The sequence below is a fragment of the Sphaeramia orbicularis genome, chromosome 4 (assembly GCF_902148855.1).
Source record: "Sphaeramia orbicularis chromosome 4, fSphaOr1.1, whole genome shotgun sequence".
Taxonomy (NCBI): Eukaryota; Metazoa; Chordata; class Actinopteri; order Kurtiformes; family Apogonidae; genus Sphaeramia; species Sphaeramia orbicularis.
Genome location: NC_043960.1, coordinates 34,331,714 through 34,351,262, shown reverse-complemented (window position 1 = coordinate 34,351,262; position 19,549 = coordinate 34,331,714). Strand labels below are relative to the sequence as shown.

Sequence of the window (19,549 nt, the reverse complement as noted above, 5' to 3'; positions counted from 1 at the left end):
AATCTGCTCAACAAACACTCACACGTCTGTTGTGGAACAGTGCTGAAACCAAAGATGTTTTATTACTCAATGTGTTGCAGTTGCTGAGCAACCAATTTACTTCCTTGTCTAGTTTATAATTTACCGTATGGTCCAGTATCAGCACAGGTTTGTTGTGTTTCATTTCAGTAGAACACAAATTAAACAGCATACTGGAATAGAGATAAGTGCATTGTTACAGGTGGAATATACAAATCTGTGTGGTTCATTCAAGGACAGTGGAAAATGTCCCACTCTCCTGTCAGATGACGCAGACAAGGTGTCAATACACTCATGAACAACACACATCCCCTATTAACTACTGACTTCCTTTGCATTTTTGTCTGCTGTGTTTTGATTTAATGGTAAGTAATTTATCTCGTAAAGTTAAGAGATTGTATTAATTTATTTTGTGTGACAGTATGGATTCATCAGTCTACATTTGAAGGGCAGCATTCACCCATAGATTACAACTGAAAGACTACATGTTGAGGTCTGTTTCTACATTAATTTCCTGGATTATTTTTAGCAGTAGAAAAGTATTTAGCCAGGCCAATCAAATTACCGTTTGAGAAATTTACCTCAGTGCAGTGGTTAGCAATTCGCAATGCTAGTCAACAAGAAGTACGAATGAAAATGTTCATTCTCTCTCTCAGGTACAAGGAGATCTTTCCATATGCTGTATTTTTTCATCCTGGACTTCTTTTCATAACAGTGTCTCATTTGTTGTTATTATCAAATAGTGGTATTTTGTACAGAATCATCAGGCGCCCTGTTATATTTGAGCAGAGAGATATACAGGACATAGCACAACCCGACCAGATCCACCCCACAGAAACAAGTCAGCCGGGAGAGGTTGAAAGAGAAGCTAATTAAATTGAACCATAATGGCTGCGTTCAGAGACTCCACTGATTCTCCTGATACTGCACAGACGCACCAGAGACCTGGAGTCCGTTTGTGTAATTGTGTCAGTTGAGCTGCATGTCATGTGGGACCAAACAAAGCAAATCATCTATAAATATCCTACTGCAGCAATATGACAAGTCCCACAATGTCAGTGAGATCATGCACAGGGTGACTGAGCGGTGACCTGGCGAACAGTGTCACATGGGCAGGTGTAGAGTCACCACCAGACGTGGGTGTCCGTCTGTGGTACAAAACCCATGTACGACAAGGACACACTTCCATAAAGGACAGCAGATACAGCAGAGATTTATAAACTGCTCCCATACACAAAAAAAGAACTCAGTAGTTCCCAACCTTTTTTGGCTCGTGACCCCATTTTAACATCACAAATTTCTAGTGACCCCAGACATTCAAAACGGAGACATTTTATTTTGGGAAAAATTTGTTTTTGATAATGTAATAGTTTGCTATACCTCTGTTGCAAATGAACATTCATTTTACACGACATTTAGTCTATATAATGTATATTATTATGGACGGAGGCAGAAAAGCCAGGTGTAAATTACTGCACAAAATGAGAATTTTATTTTCCTTGGCCAGGATATGTACAGTCAGTCCAGTTTGGATTTACAAGGCTGACAATTAATACTGAACAAACAATAACTCAAACTATGAATTATGAAAGAGCTGCAGCATCTGAAACCGACCACAATGAACATTTGAAAGATAAACAGTACCACAGTGCTTCAGTTTCAATTTCAGCTTCAGAGTTTGTCTTTTATGTATTGTGATTGCCTCTCTCAAATCACCATATATTTTTTTATTAGTACGTGGTTTTTTTTTTGTTTTTTTTTTATCAATTACTAAAAATTTAAGGTGACCCCATTTGAATTCCAGGTGACCCCATGTGGGGTCCTGACCCCAAGGGTGAAAAACACTAACTTACATATAGCCCAACATGGCTCACATTTGTACCTGAAAGGCTTTTTATAGTTAACAGTAACCTACAAGGTGTGGCTATGTGCTAATCCACAAACACAATGTAGAAATAAACAATCAAATCCTAACTTTGACCCTGCTCAAACCTGACATTAACCTCCTCTAGTCTCCTGAGTGATCTGATCAGTAAGTAGAAAGAGGTGATGCAAAGTCTGAATCCACTAAGGATGCACTGACAGGTGGTTTGGGACACATACAGTATGTCCTCATTGTAAAAACGAATATGTCCTGGATCAAATTGAAGGACTGCTTATTCAGCTGACATCATATCCATAAATGAAAGTCAGCCCCCCTACGGTGTCACATTCAAGCGTTTTTAAAGATGCATGCTAATAATAATATGGCTGGTGCTTCATAAGTATAATTCTGCCATTTTTATACTCTGAGATAATAGCATATCTGTAGTTCATACAGGTCTGTATAAATGGATGTATATTTAGTTAATTTACTTACTTGAAGGTACAATAGACATCACTAAAGTGAGCCATTGAAACTAATAGAATCATCAAAGTTACCATATCAGCGTTTAAGGTGGACATTGTGATTTACAGCCTCAGCTCCTGCACTAGACAAGAAAATTCTCCACCTTAGAGTCTCTGTGCCAGTCTATGAGCCTCACTGTGTTGATGTTTCAGGGTATTGCTGAGTTTATTTGTTTGCATATAGAGTGAGAAGGATGTAAGAACTGATCAGAAGACATCACTGAACAACACAAACATGTGGATGAATCTTAATCCAGGTGTGAACAGACATATACATGTGTGATGGGATCACTCAGGACACCTTAACAGTAGGGATGTGTATGACTAACCAAGTAGTCAAAACAAAAGGCATAGGTGACATCCATCCATCCATCCATCCATCCATTGTGGGGGCAGCAGCCTAATCCTAAACCACATCACTGCTGATGACTTGGAGGTATACTTGGAGCATAGGCAATATCTTCTTATTTTTTTGTTGTTTTGAGGGGTGGGAGTTGGAATTTTATATTTTACTTCATAGAACACAGAATGTCAGAACTAATGTTTATGGTGCTGTTTCTGCCTGAATGCTCCAAGTCTGAAACAGTGTTAAAAAAAAAAAATTAAACTAGATATTTGTAGTTCAATTCCTTCGCTGTTTTTTTTTTTTTTTTTTTTTTTTTAAAGATTCACGATTCAAACATTTTTCAGTGTGAATTTACTAGATGCACAGCACTTACAGAGAATTCAGATACTGTTTCTCTCTCACTTTGTTAAATGCCTTGCTTTTTTTTCTAAAGGGGTAAAAATAGAATAAGAATAAATAAGTGGTATAAAGAATAAACTATAGCAGAGTATAAAGTTTTATTATTATTCTTTTGATTTGGATGGAATGCATGTGTTACAATGACTTCATGACTAATCGATGGAAATTGTCTTTGTAATTCAACCTCAAAAAGAATCTGCTATGGAAGAGGATTAGGGCCACTGGGAAAAAAAAATAGAAATTAAAGTCCAATATATATTTTTTATTATTATTCTGAGAAAAAAGTCAGAATTCTAAGCTTAAAGTCAGAATTTAAGAAAAAAGTCAGAATTCTGAGCTTTAGGTGAGATTTCTGATTTTTTTCTCAGAATTCTGAATTTTTTTTCTGACATTCAGGGAGAGTGTCACTTTCGCTTCATGGCATGCAGGAGGAGTACAGCAGGCTGACATAATGTTGGATTTAGGTGACTTTTTATGCATCTGAGGGGTTCCGGAGGAAGCCATTTCACTGTTAGATGAGCAAAAGGAAGGGAAATAGATATCAGTGGCTTTTTCTTCAAATTTACGTACACAAATTTCAAAACATAACATTCACTCACCTTTTGCCCATCTAACAGTGAATTGCTTCCTCTGGAACCCCTCGCATCCATAAAAAGTCACCTAAATCCGTCCTACCTTAATTTTTATTTTTTTTCCCCCAGTGGCCCTAATCCTCTTCCGTAAAATGCCCATCTGCCCATCCCTGGTTAATACAAGGCACGAACAGGGTCTCTGGCTATGATGTTTAGTTTCCATGGCAACATCTCCTTTCCTTGACATCAGCATCAAACCCCTGTCTGAGAGCCCGTTACCATAATAATCTTGGGATACTGTCACTCTAATAACACTCCCTCTCAGCCAAATCCACATCAGATGTCGTACCAAATAAAAGCAAGCGACAAAGTGTGTGATATTTTTACAATCTGCATCCACACTGGAGGCTGTAAACAGAAGGTAAAATGTGAATGCAGGACTAAAGGTGAAGTTTACATTTGACTAACAATGACTTGATTTGTGATAAATCAGTGGTTCTCAACCTTTCTGCTGCCAAGGCCCCCTATGTCTATTAAACCCCCACCCCCACCCCACCCAGATACGGCAAAGCCTTAAACATAGAGCATATAATTTTTTATACATTCATCCAAAAAATATATCATTATTATACACACTGGGAAAAATACAGAGGTTGATGAGGACCTCAATGGTGGCCATGGCCATTCTACTGCCCAATACTGCACTTCCATCAGTTTATGTATTTGTAACTATTCATTGGATTATGCAGTTATATTCTACAAAGGAAACACGACAGATCGACTATTTGTCAGCCACCGTCCACCTGTTAAGAACCACTGAATTAAATAACCTTGCTGTCACCACCACATTGACACTAATTAACCAGCTGACAGGCTGCGGCGTCATGTCATTGGCCAAATGCTGTGAGTACATGGCTCATGTATCTAGGGCTTCTGCTAATGAGAAAAATGCACACAGGTCAAGAGTGAATGTGGTACATGTACATAAAATTAGGTTTCTTATTTGTTCATTAGTTTTTTTTTATTCATTTTGAGTTTTGGATTTATTTGACATTTTTCAAGCACATAAATAGTTTTAGTTTAGTGTTTAGCTTTTCTTAAATTTAGTTTTGATTTAGATTTTTAAGTATTATGAAGAACATTTTATTGTATAAAAGAATGTTGGTTTCAATAATTTACATAACTACTGCTTATCAAGGGTTACACAATGTGGAAACTCACTTTATTTTTAGACACTATAAACAAATTAACAGCAATGACAAACTATGCCAGTTTTTACCTATGATTCTACTTAAGTGTTAGTTTGCATTATAGAGTCACTGTACCTTTTATCTGTGTGTGTTTGAAAACTGTTTTTATTTTTATTCCAGGTCAGAAAATTTGTTTTAGTTGATTGTTTATTACTATAGGATTTCTTATACTGTATTTGTACATGTTCATATTGATGATGATGAGAATATAATATATGAGTAGGAACTATTAATAATTTGATAATCGTTTTAGTTTGAGAGATGTCTTTCATATCTAAGTTTTATTTGCCATATCTGGTGGTAATAATGGAGCACCATTTACACTGTGGATTAATTAGTAATTCACTTCTATGCTTGTTTATCTCTGTACAATCAGACCAATGACACTAGTAGAATACAAACAAAAGTGTCTGTGAGGAATAGTGAATATATCCCACAAGTCCTGTTGTGAGGAGCTGTGAACTTGCTGATGAGCAGGTAAAGCAGCCTGTGTATGTGTGACAGTTTCCGTTGATCAGTGACTCTGGTGTATTGCAGTGACGTGGCCGAGAGTGAGCGCTGTGACGTGTTCCAAAGCAGGGGAACATTTTTCACATATTGCTGTGGACTAACAGGGCTCGGGGCTGACGGCGGCAGGTCCGGCGGGTCGACTGGAAGCATTCTCTGAACGGCTTTGTGACTGGGGCAGTGACGCACACACAGGCTCCCTGGAGGCCGAGTGTGGAATTTGAGTCGAGGGATAGATGGAGAGAATGGGAGGGGGGAGGAAGGGGCAACACTCTCACGAGATTAAACCACGCTTAGGTCTGCAACAGGGACTGTAACCAGGCAACACCAGCCAAACCCACATGATCACCAAAAACCCACTCAGGTGGAGTTGGACAGAGTGACTAGGAGCAACAAATGCTATCATTCATAACCCTCCAGAGCAGTTTTACTACAGAAAAGCTGATTTGCTTGATTTTAAAGATTTAGAAATATTTTTATGTTGACTTTCAAATAGATGTTTCTCAATATTTAACCATTTAAAGTGATTTATCACTGTTTTATACATATTGTCCTCTGCATTTTGGTATTTTCTTATATTTAATTTACTGATCATGAAGATGTTCAAAAGAATAAATTCAAAGCTTATTATATCAAAACACAGAAAACTGAAGAAAATTGACTTTTCCCAAAATGCGTCATTAACTAAATCAAAAAACAAGCATCTACAACCCCTGCCATTTTTTAAAAAGTATTTGGGTTTGACTGGTGAATCAATCTTGCAGAAGATGATGGTGTTTCCACATTGACTACGGAACCTCTAAATGTCTACTGATGCTACTGAAAAGATGAGAAACTGCATTTACCTGAATTATTTACATTTATTGATATTATTTTACAATCAATGGCTCAAAACTAATTAAATTTTATCAGTAGATGCTTTTGGTCACTGGTGGCTGTTCAGATTAAATAGACAAATGGATACAGCATGCATGCATCTTTGTGTAAAAATTAATAACAATAAAAAACAATAAATATTATGATGCAGGAGTTTCTATTCATTATATTGCAACAAATTGCAGTATTGTAAGTATGCATTACAACTGTCAAACCCATGTTGACATAAACTTTGATCATATGTAGCAGGCACCATCACATAAATAAATCATTCTTCATGTACAGCTGGGAATCAAAAGATTTTCAATCCCAGTACTGATACTGTTACCTCCACTTCTAAACAATAGTTTTTATACCAGCTTTCTCTTTTAACAAAAATAAAATGACGTCAAACATTACAACACAGCTTACCTTTCATCTTATCTACACTCAAAGCAGTTTCATAATGTTAAAAAATAAAGCTATATTCTAGGGATTCAATAGTAATCCAATTATGATGGCAGCCACAATTTCAGTCAGTGAAAACATTCATTCATATATTTCATTTTTATTGACAGGGATGTAGGCATTGTTACATTTAGGAAGAATGCAACCAATGCAGTGCCTATAGGACTAATGGTATAAAACTGGCACAGGTATAAAAACTACCTAATTTTCACACCTTGGATAGGCTTTTGAGGCTTTTCTCATGTGTCTACAGTTTTGACATATTTCTGTGATACTGAGCAGAGAACAATGCCAAATTAAAGCTGCTTTTTAAAATTATGTACTAGTTTAAGTTTGTACCTGAGTTCTACTTGTTTGCTTGTCAATAGCAAACTCAAATCTAAATCATAAAATGGTCTGTGATAATCGTAATATCACGATATTTTCCACAGCATCATGCAGTCTTAGTATTTACCCCATTGTGATTTAGCTAAAGGTACATTTTATGTTACAGCTTCAAGGCTTTACGTTTCAGTACCCCAGTATTTTTCCACTAAAACCAATTTTACAATGTAAAAATATAATCCTATTAACCACAAAGTCATCTGTTAATGTAACATCATTAACAAAAATGTACAACTGTGCTGTATACATGTTTATGAGCTGAAACTGATGAGATTTAGTCCCTAATTTCTGAGATACCAGCATTTTTTTCAATCTTCCAAAGTAGCAGAGCAATTCAGTAATGAAGTTTGCTACACAGTCTGAACAGAGGGATCTGCATTTGCAGTCCAAATAACATCCAATATCATTGCACCAGTTTTTGTGCAATCTGGTTAATAAACATATGACATTAAAAACAAAAATCTGATATTTACACTGAACTATTACAAATTGATAGTGTTTTTTGAGAAGTGATACAGTATCACAAAACAAATATAGTCATGGAAAAAATTATTAGACCATCAAGAGTCATCAAAAACAAGGGTTATGCAATCAAGTGCTAACTCCTGTGTATACCATGTGACTAAAACAGACAAAAAAGAAAACATGGAATGTATAAAAGCACTGTTTTTGGCAGTATAATGCCATAGCTATTGATGTAAAAACTGAAGTGATTTTGGTTATTATCAAGAAAACTATGGAAAATAGCTAAATCCCAGCTCTTAAATCAAATTCTTACAAGCTATTTTTGTTGTTATCATAATATTTTTCCAAACAAACATACCTTTAGTTGCACCAGGCATTAAAATGAACAAGAAACTGAAGAAAAAAAACATGGGGTAGTCTAATAATTTTTTCCACGACTGTAATGGTCAACCAATATTTTCTTCCACCCTTAGTGCATATGACACATGATGCATCTACTGTAAGTGTAGTCAAGACTCAAAACTTCCAGTCTTCCATTATTGTGGGGGAAAAAAATCAAACAAATCATTCTATATCTGTGTCTTTTGCTGTAAAACATGACAAATAGTTGCTGAACTCCACTCTTCTCACCCCATGGAGATTCTATTCCTACAAATACATTACTGTGTATTTCACAAAGCCACAAGGCAGGAAAAAATATTGGATAGGATCAAACCAGCAACAAAAATATGATAGATTAAGAAGAAGGCTGGAATAAGGTCAAAACAAACACCAACAGCTGAAACAAAAGCAACAGGCAAATGTGATGAACGACTATTCCAGCAATAAGTCTTCTTTCTTATATGCAACGTGATCTTTGGCTTCTTTTCTGAATTTAATAGGATATTTTTAGTGTAAAGGACTCACAACAGTCGCTACAACTTTACTTGGGGAAAAAAATCGAGTTTAAATTCATCCTTTGTTTGTATACAGCAAATCTGCCAGACATTCAATGACATACCCATAAGAATAAACCATGTGTTTCCCTCATAGAACCTCCTTTTATACCTGTCAGTCATTTAGACCTGATGGAAACACTGTCTGGACGTATAGTCTATTTAGAGGAAATTAACATCTGTAATATTATAGCAAATCAAACTAATCTGAACACTACATTTATGTCTCTCTCTCTGAAATGATCCTCTGGTTTCCACAGATAGAAGTCATAGTTTACCTGTTATTTAACTACAGCAGACTGTCAGTGTCCATTCACTTGTCATGTTACAGTCACTAACAGATTATTCATGTAATCTCTGTGCTCACACACTCACCTGGTTTGTCAGATCCCACGGAGTTTTTTGTTTTTTTCAAAGTGGAGCCATGAGATAATCCACGAGGAGCCCCTGAGATTAAAACCGGACTGTGGTTTTGTCGACTGAAGTGTTTCACAACGGAGAAATGACACATTCAGCCTCGTTGATGAGCAGCACAGCGACAGAGGACACGAAGAGACAGACAGACAGACCAACAGACAGACAGACCAACAGACAGACCAACAGACAGACAGACAGAGCGACTGTGGAGTCTGAGCCTCTGGGCTGGGAGTCTCTTATTTCTGTCCGCTGTGGAAAAGACAAGAACGCCCTCTGGTGGCAGGAGTGAACACATGATGATGATGATGATGATGATGATGATGATGATGATGATGATGACGTTTAATGACGATGATGACGTAGTCAGAAGATGATGATGACGATTGATGATGAAGATGATGATGGCAATGATGACGATGATGATGACGGTTAATGATGATGATGATATTGACAGAAGAAGAAGAAGATGATGTTGATGATGACAACTGATGATGAAGATGGCGATGATGATGATGACGACAATTACTGATGATAATGATACTGACAGAAGAAGAATCTCCTCTCCTCTCCTCTCCTCTCCTCTCCTCTCCTCTCCTCTCCTCTCCTCTCCTCTCCTCTCCTCTCCTCTCCTCTCCTCTCCTCTCCTCTCCTCTCCTCTCCTCTCCTCTCCTCTCCTCTCCTCTCCTCTTCCCTCCCCTTCATTTCTGAAACACACATGGATGTCCCATGGTAGATATATTTATGGATGCATAATAATCCCAATTGAGGGCTTCTTTGTGTGATTTTCTTTTATTTGTGTGTATGTTTTTTTTTTTTTTTTTTTTTTTTTTTTTTTTTTACTGTTTGCATGCTTTTCATTTTCTTGTGTGCTTTACAATTTGTTGAGGTTTGCCCTTCAGGACCATCATAGCTGTACAGAAATCTGCAGTGGGGAGAGCTTCTGCCTTTTCAAACTAAAGTATGGAATTCTCTTCTGCCCTATCCTCAAGGTACATAGCTGAAGTTGAGGGAAATGCCTTCCAAAAGTATCAGATTTGTGGTGGTCTAGAATTTAGATTAATCCCTACAGTGCTTTTTGGAAATGGCCTATAAATTCTTTACATTGTAAAATGTATGGCTTAAATGTGTATGTCTTAGAGATTCTTGCTTTGGTCCATTGCTTATGTAAAAGTAAAAAACATCACTGTGTAAAAACAATCACAAATAAAAGGCCTGCATTCAAAGTAATGTATTGTACATGTATTATTATCATGTATCATCAAGGCCTACTGTGTGGGTGAAATATGGTATATTCTGTTTATATTTTCAACTAATACATTTCAAGGTATTTTAATATTGTTCATTACAGTGGGGCCAATTTCTGTTGCTTTGCAAACTACTGGGTAGATTAATAGTATAGTACTGAAGATAATATACTGTGATATCATATAATAGCAGGTCGGCACAGCTGTTAGGACTGTTGGCTCACAGCAAGACGGTTCCAAGATTCGCAATTGGACTGGGTCCTATCCATGAACTTCACTATACTTTATGAGTACATTATACACCAGTCAGCCATAACATTATGACCACTGACAGATGAGGTGGTCATAATATTCATTATTTCATTACAGTGGGACCTGTCAGTGGGTTGGAAATATTAAGTAGCAAGTGAACATCTAGTACTTGAAGCTGATATGTTGTTTTATGTATGTATTAGTGTGGATATGGCTGAAATTTCTATTTTTTGTAACTTCTTGCCCAGGACACTCTTGCAAAAGAGATTATTAATCTCAACAAGTCGTTTTTCCTGGTTAAATAAAGGTTAATAATAAGAGAGAGAAAAAAAAAAGAAAACATGAGGAGCTAACTTTGACAAGATTCAAACTGTGATGGCCAAATGACTGGGTCAGAGCATCTCCACAACTGAAGATCTCATTGGATCATCCTGGTTTGCAGTGGCCAGACCCCGGAGTAAAAGGCACCCTAGTAGAAGTATAGAGTAGCCTAAAATGGAAATTATTCAAGTAACGTATAAGTATGTCAAAACTGTGCAGAACTGCAGTAAAAGTAATGAGTAAGATTCCACCATTATACAGTCCCTCCAGGATTTCGCGGGATTTTTTCTTTGATTATTGTGGCCTAAAGTGCTTGATTTTGTGGCAGCTTTTCCAAAAAATTGCAGTGAAATTTGTAATGATTTGAGGCTTCTTTTATTAAAGTCACAGGAACATGGGCATTTGCAAAATACCTGGAACAGTCTTTTTTGAGTTTTTAGCCTTAAAAAGCACCAGGAAGCAATGATTTTAAACAAAAAAGGCTTTTTTTCATTCATTCATTCATTCATTTATTTGTTTTGAGCAGAAGAAAAATGTAAACATTTTTTGTGAACAAGGAACTAATATCAGAGCAAATACATTAATAAAGATGATCAAGACAAAATAACAATTGCTATGTACACTAGTAATAACAAAATAAATGTAATATGTACTGCTCAAAAAGGAGTGGGAAGAAGAACACTTATTAAATCCCACCCCCATCTCACATTTATACAACACAACACATGACTTTTGCGTCCTTAATGATTTAGTAGTATATTTAGGGTTAGGGTTAGATGGGTTACATGCACACACACACACACACACACACACACACACACACACACACACACACACACACACACACACACACACACACACACACACACACACACACACGCACAAACACACACACAGGTCAGCCAAACTTGGGTTACTTTCTATGTAACACATAAGAGTAAACATTGATATTAACACCAAGTTTAATGACGATTTTTGTTTGTGAGCTCGTTTTTTAACTCCACACACAGACTTGCACTCGCACTCCCTCATGCGCACAGACACACACACACACACACACACACACACACACACACACACACACACACACACACACAATCCACAGAAAGGAAAGCATGCCTCCACAGGTTCTTTCTTCTTCTCTTCTATTGCCTTATAGAGTATATCTGTTGTAACCTTGACCCTTTCAGCTCCTGCTGTTGTTCTGGATCCAACAGCCTCTGTCAATGGGACTTGTCTTGTCTTTCTTCTTCCAGTTTCAGCTGTTCTCCTGCATATTTTGCGGTTGAAAAGTGTCTGTGGAGCGGCCACTTTCGTTCGTGTTCCACCACAATACTGCAGGCAGTGCAGAACAGTATACTTCTGCTTTTGTGTAACACATCTGGAAACTGACTTGCACGAACTTTGGCAGTGATATTTGTCGGTAAATGTGAGTGTTTTGAATCGCACATGTCTTCATCTTCTCAACCGTCAACAAGGACGTGAACATGATGATGTACATGTCACATAGACAGGGGTGGGCAAAAGGGGGCTAAGGTGATTAGTCAAATTTGCGGAAAATTTGCAGTGATTGGACGAAATTGCAGCACTGAACAGTGATTGGTTGAATTTGCGTTAATAGTCGCAACATCGCAAATTCCTGGAGGGACTGATTATATGGGGGTTGCCTTATTTGACAGACGCATGGAAATGTTTAACACAGTCCAAAACTAGGAGCACAAGGCACAAATAAAACAGATCCCTTACAAAGAAAGAAAAGTATAGGAAGTGAAACACTGCAGCAGATTTTATGGTAAGCCTGTACTTTACTGCTGAGTAACAGATGTGCAATTCAGTGTCAGTGTCCTGAAAACCCTCTGAAGTAGAACAGCATACAGCAAAAGTAGGACAAAACTCTAACCCTTGCAACCCACATCAAAACAAATTGAAGGAAGCAGTCGTCTCTTGGCAACTACTCTGGTGTTTAATGGGTGGAGAGATACACTGGTAATATAACGCTGATACCAAAAACAAACACACATAGCAGGACAGTCATTCAGATACAGTCTGTATGTACACAGCTACACAAGAAAAGGCTAAACAACTGCAAACATCTGTGGAGGATTCATCAGGGCCTACGATGTGTTTAGGTTCATGGGTAAAGCTTCATATGTACAATGAGACTGGTGCACAAGGTAGCACATTTTATCCATCTACTTTACATTAGTCCAAATAACTGTTCTACCCTGAAACACTAATACAGTTATAGCTGCTCACAGTCAAACAGAATAAAGCAAATTAATGATTTCAGTTGTTTTTCATATTTTGCTCCAATTCAAAATAAATCAATTTGCATTAAAGACAATGTGAAGTTGAACTGGACAGAGGGTATAAAGCTTCAAAGCAATACTGAAGCATCTAAAGACTTACTTTCTCATCATCTGCATAAAACCAGCCATAACATTCTGACCACTGATAGGCAAAGTGGTATTAATTGTGATTATTTCATTACATGGGACCTGTCAGTGGGTGGCATACATAAGGCAGCAAGTGAACATTTAGACCTCAAAGTTGATGTGTTTGAAATAAAAAATGGGCAAGAGTAGGGATCTGAGCAGCTTTGACAAGGGAGAAAATATGATGGTCAGAGCATCTCCAGATCTTCTTGTTCCTTTCCAGTGCAACGTGATTAGTATTGACTAAAAGTATCTAAAGAACAACAACCGGATCTCAACTACTTCAGCATCTATATGAGCAGAACATTATTACCACCTGTCTAATATTGTGTAGGTTCCCCTTTTCCACTAAACCAGCTCTGACCTGAGGCCTAGACTCCACCAGACCTCTGAAGGTGTGCTGTGGTATCTGGACCAAGACCTTAGCAGCAGATCCCTGAAGTCCTGGAAGCCTAGGTGGACCCACATGGATCAGATTTATTTGTCCAACACCTCCCACAGATGATCAGCTGTCCTAAGATTTGGATGTCCTTCCTTAGTCCATTTGTGGTCGGTACTAACCACTACAGACCAGGAACAAACAACAAGACCTGCAGTTGTGGAGATGTTCTGACCCAGTCATCACTGTTACAATATGGACCTGGTCAAAGTCACTCAGTTCATTATGTTGCTCATTTTGCTGCTTCCAACACATCAGCTTCATGGACTAAATTTCACTTGCTGCCTAATATATCCAACCCAGTGAAAGGAACCACCGTAATAAAATAATCAATATTATTACCACTTCTCCTGTCATTGGTCATTATGTTAAGGCTGACTGGTGTAGTATTAGTTTTATACATGGATTCTATGATGTGAGTTATACAAACATTTTTATAATTCCCCAGAGTTCTAAAATATATACAAGTCTCATGCCTCAAGTTACAGTGATAGGATCAAAAATAGAAATACAAAGTAAAAAACAAACAAAACACAGACACAACAAAAGCAACAAAATCAACTACTCCTCAGCCACTTTTCCTGCGATCCTGTAGATCTCTGTTGGTCCTTGTTCACCACTCATCAGCTGAGTCCTCTGGTTCTCTGCCTTCCGAAATATATCTGTCAAAAGGAAATGTGATCGTAGACAAAACAGACAAATTTCCAATATACATAGTCAACAGAAATGCTACATACCTGTTTCTCCTGACCTTTTGCTTCTATGCTTGTGGGAAGGGGCATAGAGGAACATAATGGAGAACACATACAGGTTCCACATGCCATAAACTCCTGTGAGAAAGGCACTGTGGACTTGAAGTGTATAGTCACCGGTGTGTAAGTGCCCTTCACTCACCTGGTGGACGTTAAGAACATGGAGTCAAACTGGATATAATGACAGCGTTATTATAAAACCAGCTAGAGGGGTTGTTCTTACTTGATTTAAGATGAAGAATATCACGGTCATGGCAGCACATGAAAGAGTTGCCAGCATCAAAAACTTGAACCGGAAGATTACACCCTTTAAAAGAGAGTAGGAAGGGACAAAAGATGTAATTTTTTTTCTTCCTGGATTTAGCTTTTATGTGTAATTCAAACAAGAAAAAAAACCTTATAGCGTAGTCTTCTTGCTTCTGGTATTGCAGAAAAATGCTGTAATTTTCCTTCAATATTCCTGAACACACAACGCACCATACTGCACAGGGATAGGAAATAAAGACAAACACAAATGCCTGCCATCACAATGAAGGTAATCTGTGAGGGTAGTCAAGGAGAATTTTTTTTCCCCCAACCAAAAATCTGACTTTATAGGACACAGTAAAAGGATACAGCAAGATTTGTCCCAATTTCGGATGCCCAAACACTGTGGAAAGGGTTGTTCAGATGCATACCCCTTTAGAGCATATGTAGAGTCTTAGTTTTAAAGATGATAACACACACAAGACTTCAGCAAAAGCACTCAAGTCATTACCTTTCACTCAGATCAAAAATAAGGAGGATAGATGAGCCGAACAGCACCAGGCTGATTTGCCACCAGTACACTGACAGCTGATTCCTCTGACTCTGATCCTGCAAGGTTTGTCATTGAAAAGAATAATTAACAGACATAAAAATGTGGGGCAAAGTGCAGCAGAGTAGATGCTAACCATCAGGTGTTCACCACAGAAGATGATCCAGAAGCAAAAAAGTGTGGAATAGAAGATGCCCTGCTGGACATCCTCAAACAGCAGCATCCACGTCCACTCACAGCCCAGGGAGAGCCACTCCACTGGTACGTTCAGGAACATCATAGAGATACCCAGAGCAAAAATAGCCCTGCACAGAAAACACACTATCAGGACTGGCATTAAGCATCTGCTGCAGGTTGGACACTGACCTGGTTTTCCCAGGCTAATCACGCACTTAAAAGCATGTATCCTCTAGTCCTTATATACCTGACAGAGGGCTTACCTGTGGCTTCAGGCTCTCACTGGCACAATAAAGAGCCTGACCTCACTCAACTGTTACTGAATGGCAAGAGTTGAGTTGTATAACTTCACTTTACTTCTATAAAAACACAGCCTGACCCCCCATGTCTACCGTCTCAAAAATCATCTGGCAAAGGTATAGATGTGAAGGAATTAGCGTTTCATTAATAAAAGTGGCATGATTTCCAGTCAATGCCCATAGAATGAAAGGTAAAATCAAATGTTAATGGTTTGTGGTGAACAAGCAAGAATAAACTGTTGTATAATTTGGGATATCTGATGGACAACAGACTCTGTCATCTGACATTTTCATCTTATATAAATAAAGGCTTTTCTCATAATACCTGAAAAAGGACACCCAAGACTGAAAATAAAAATAAAAAAGCCAATTCTTTCAAATGCAAAAATCTATGCAAATAAAATGCATGAATACATATGTATGAGGGGGGTCACTATAGAGCCTTGCCCCCCAAGCTTCCACCCCTAATTTTTGTGTCCTTAAAACTGTGCTTTAATAAACAAACTATATCTATTGTGAATCTGCCAGATTCTCGAAGCAATAAATTGACCAAAGGAAGTGTTTTATTACACTACTCTGCTATGTGTAGATGGCAATTATTGCATTTTTTGTACAGAGCAGAAGGTTTATTTTGTAGTGGGATATTGTCATTTGCTCTTAATACTTCTACTTTTTAAGAGCTGCACAGTTCTATTTCAGTTGAATGCTGGTCTTGGTCCTGTTGTGCATTGGGAAGACTTGGGTAGTGTATTTATACGGGGAATAGAGTGACAAAAAATGTTTAAAAGTAGTTGTGGATTTGAATCCATTGACATTTTAATGAATCTATGTGTTCTTGCAGCATAGTTACATTCAATTCCCACATACTGTCCTCCTGTGCCACCCTTTTGCCACCTCATGTAAAATTTTCTAGATCTGCAACTGGTAAAACTATAAAACCGTGTTAGGAATTGAAATGATTTCATCTGTGACATATTAAACTAAGTTGCATGATAGGTATGCCTCATTTTTAGCAGTGAAAAACAAGCAACTGAAAAAGATGGTGAAATAAAAATGTAATAAAATTAAGTAAAAACAAAAAAATGTAAACTAAATAAAACTACAATGAAAAATGCAACATAGAATGGCAGGGAAAATCAGCCTTGTTTCTGTTTTTTTAAGTAATGGTTTGTGGTGAACAAGAAGAAAACGATGGACAATGGAGTCATTCATCCTACATTTTCGTCTTATATAAATCAAAGCTTTTCTCAAAATACCCGAAAAAGGATACCCAAGACTGAAATTAAAACGAAAAAAGCCAATTCTTCAAAATAAAGAAATCTATGGACTTGTAAACTTAACTGAAAACAAAAACCACCGCGAAGGATTAAATACAAATAAAAACTAAAATTACAAATAAAATTATACAACATTGAACTGTGTCTTCACTTACTAGGAAGACGTACGTCCTGTAACAGTAATACACTGCCTTATAGTTCACATACATGGTGATATGACAATATGTATGATGAATGACATTTCTGTGTGGGTGTATGTGCACAGCATTAGTGGTGAAAAGGCAAAGGAGTTAGTTAAGCTGTGCTTCCTTAAATGTCTTACTTTTCCAAAAGGACTGGTGATCTCGCCATAAGATGGATTCGTTGCCAGTACCAAACTATAGCCACAAATATCCAGGGACAGAACACCGTCTTCATAGTGATCCACACCTTAGTGAAGCCTCCATTCTGGTGGATACTCTTAAAGGGTGTTACAGGTTTAAACTTAATACAATCCACCTAATGATTTTAGTTCAACAAAATACACTGGAAGTAGAGGTCGACTGATATATGGGTTTTTCTAAGATGCCAATTTTTTAAAAATTTGGTCAGCCGATGGCCGATATCTACAGCCAATTTTTGAGGCCGATATTTAAGGCAGATTTTTTTTAAGCACATTGACCTTAAATATAATTGAAACACTCAGATAATTAAGATTTCTATGCAGCAATAAAAATTAAATTATTAATACACATGGTATCCTTTTAACATTTATTGAACTTCAAGTGCTGCCCACACAAGTGCCTGATCAAATATCTTATAGCATTTTGACAACTGATCAAATATCGGCTTTCAAAAAAAATATATAAATAAATAAATAAAAACAAGGCCGATGGCTGATACTGAAAAAATTGGTTTACCTCCAACCATAAGAGTCAAACTCACCACTATATGGATGTCCTTAATCTCCCCGATGCCCACATTCACTGTGTCATTTACTGGCAAGCGTATGTTAATTAGAAAATACTTGTGGGCCATGGTTCCCAGTTCCATTAATGATATAGGCTCACAGTGGTAAAAGCGGCCTTCGTTTTCATACGTCTGTAAAATTATGTTATATATTACACAGTTGTGAAATATGCTGCCTTGCATGTATTAAGACAAATCATGCATGTCTTTACCTTAGGGACAGCAAATATGCACCTGAGTGGTCTTTGTTCCACTGAGTGAAATTTTGTAGTCCACTCAGACATTAAATCATCCCTGTACGCCAGAGAAGCTTCAATAGTGATGCTAACACCATCTTCTGCACAAACAGAAACATTCTTATTAGACATAAAGAATAAAAACATGACAATTTAGATGCCAGGTACATTTCTTACCGATCTGATTGATCATTTTGAATGCAATGTCAAACTGCAGAACAGCCAGCATGTACTGGAACAGGGGGCTCATCTCCTTGTCGGGGAGGGGGATGTGCACAGCAAAGACAATGTCATTGGCGTCCAGGGTTTTTGCAAGAGGTTCATCAAAGCTACGGATCTGATGGCACCGGTTTGATCCCCAGGGCATGAGCCACCCACGAGTCCTGTGACCGTTAATGCATTTAGTGGCTAAGTAGCGGATGGCAGTGGTGGGAGTGGGAGCTATGGGAAACCAAAGAGAGAGGTATTATTTTTGTTATGTCGGAGCAGGGCTTAATCATTTTTGACAAGTGACGCAAGTTCTCATATCTGTATATATAAGTACTAATAGCAAACTGAAAATACTCAACTATAGTACTACTAGTAAAACACATTCAAGTATGTAAATATGAGAAAATTTCATTTTAGAATGAGAATTCTTCATTGGGTAGTAAAGGTGAAATTCAGTGCTTTAGAGCTGATGTTAATGCAGCATTAACTTGTATTTTGTAATGCACTGCTGTACATGTTTGAGTTCATTGGACTTCATGTATTACATTAATGCATCATATTCTCCAGGTTTGTAGCATTGCAGTCCTTCAGGAACCACATCTCTACAAAGTCAGCTTTCCATGATCTCAGAAAAACAGGTCTGTTTTTAACTTTTTGGCAAAGTCTTTTCCGCATAATAAAAGAAGCATTTTAAAGAGTGTATTTATCTCAAGGAGAATTTCCTCCACATATACATATTCCTTCAGTTTGTAACAAATCTTCAAAATCAGCGCAGATGTGTTGTACTGGACCAGAATGGGGATAAAAACTGTAATCTAAAATACAGCAGACAAAAGCAGTAAATAGCATATTTGCCTGTAGCAAAGCTTAATAAAATGAACAGTGATGTACAAGTGGCTCCAGTCTTACTACAGCAGCGACCTATAGATATTAATGAGTGCCATTAAGATGACTACTTACCAATAAATGCTCCAACCATGATAGATAGAAGCTGAAAGCCCAGAATACAAAAACCCATTAAAATGAGTTTTTTAGTGCTCATGCTCTCTATGATTGCTCCTGACATTATTGTAAAATGGAAAAGTGATGCTCAGAACTAAAAACGTCTGCTCTCAACAAGGGGAATGCTCCACTGAAGCTACTCTATGTGCTCACATGA

General features: G+C 37.5%; 2 protein-coding genes across 4 annotated transcripts in view; both read right to left on the bottom strand.

Moving 5' to 3' along the window:
- The window catches only part of gng12b (guanine nucleotide binding protein (G protein), gamma 12b), a 32,998-nt gene extending 23,785 nt beyond the window's left edge, over positions 1–9,213 (bottom strand). Inside the window, exon 1 of the mRNA XM_030132750.1 lies at positions 8,963–9,213. The gene's annotated coding sequence lies outside the window, so the exon portion shown is untranslated. The remainder of the gene's footprint in view (positions 1–8,962) is intronic.
- A 4,741-nt stretch (positions 9,214–13,954) lies between these two features.
- On the bottom strand, positions 13,955–19,524 carry LOC115417706 (protein wntless homolog). 3 transcript variants are annotated; one of them, XM_030131743.1, is made up of 13 exons: positions 19,351–19,524; positions 18,358–18,621; positions 18,157–18,281; positions 17,921–18,076; positions 17,319–17,455; positions 15,380–15,548; positions 15,205–15,302; positions 15,063–15,126; positions 14,844–14,987; positions 14,671–14,754; positions 14,433–14,589; positions 14,248–14,357; positions 14,185–14,209 (listed from the first exon to the last, which is right to left on the bottom strand). In XM_030131743.1, exons 1-12 carry the CDS (start codon positions 19,454–19,456, stop codon positions 14,257–14,259), a joined length of 1,605 nt encoding a protein of 534 aa, XP_029987603.1. In that variant the 5' UTR covers positions 19,457–19,524; the 3' UTR covers positions 14,185–14,209; positions 14,248–14,256. The 3 variants fall into 3 exon arrangements, with proteins under 3 accessions (XP_029987601.1, XP_029987604.1, XP_029987603.1); XM_030131741.1 differs by having other exon boundaries at positions 13,955–14,357; XM_030131744.1 differs by having other exon boundaries at positions 13,955–14,357; positions 18,157–18,278.
- Between the last annotated feature and the right edge of the window lie 25 nt (positions 19,525–19,549).

Bases quoted from the DNA above. Each gene is read 5' to 3' on its own strand.
- LOC115417706 (XM_030131741.1), bottom strand. From the start codon at position 19,456: ATGTCAGGAGCAATCATAGAGAGCATGAGCACTAAAAAACTCATTTTA. The intron at 18,282-18,357 runs GTAAGAAATGTA...CTGTTTGTGCAG, and splicing joins CAAAATGATCAATCAGATCG to AAGATGGTGTTAGCATCACT. The intron at 15,549-17,318 runs GTAAGACATTTA...TTTTCTGTGCAG, and splicing joins TCACCAGTCCTTTTGGAAAA to GGCTATTTTTGCTCTGGGTA.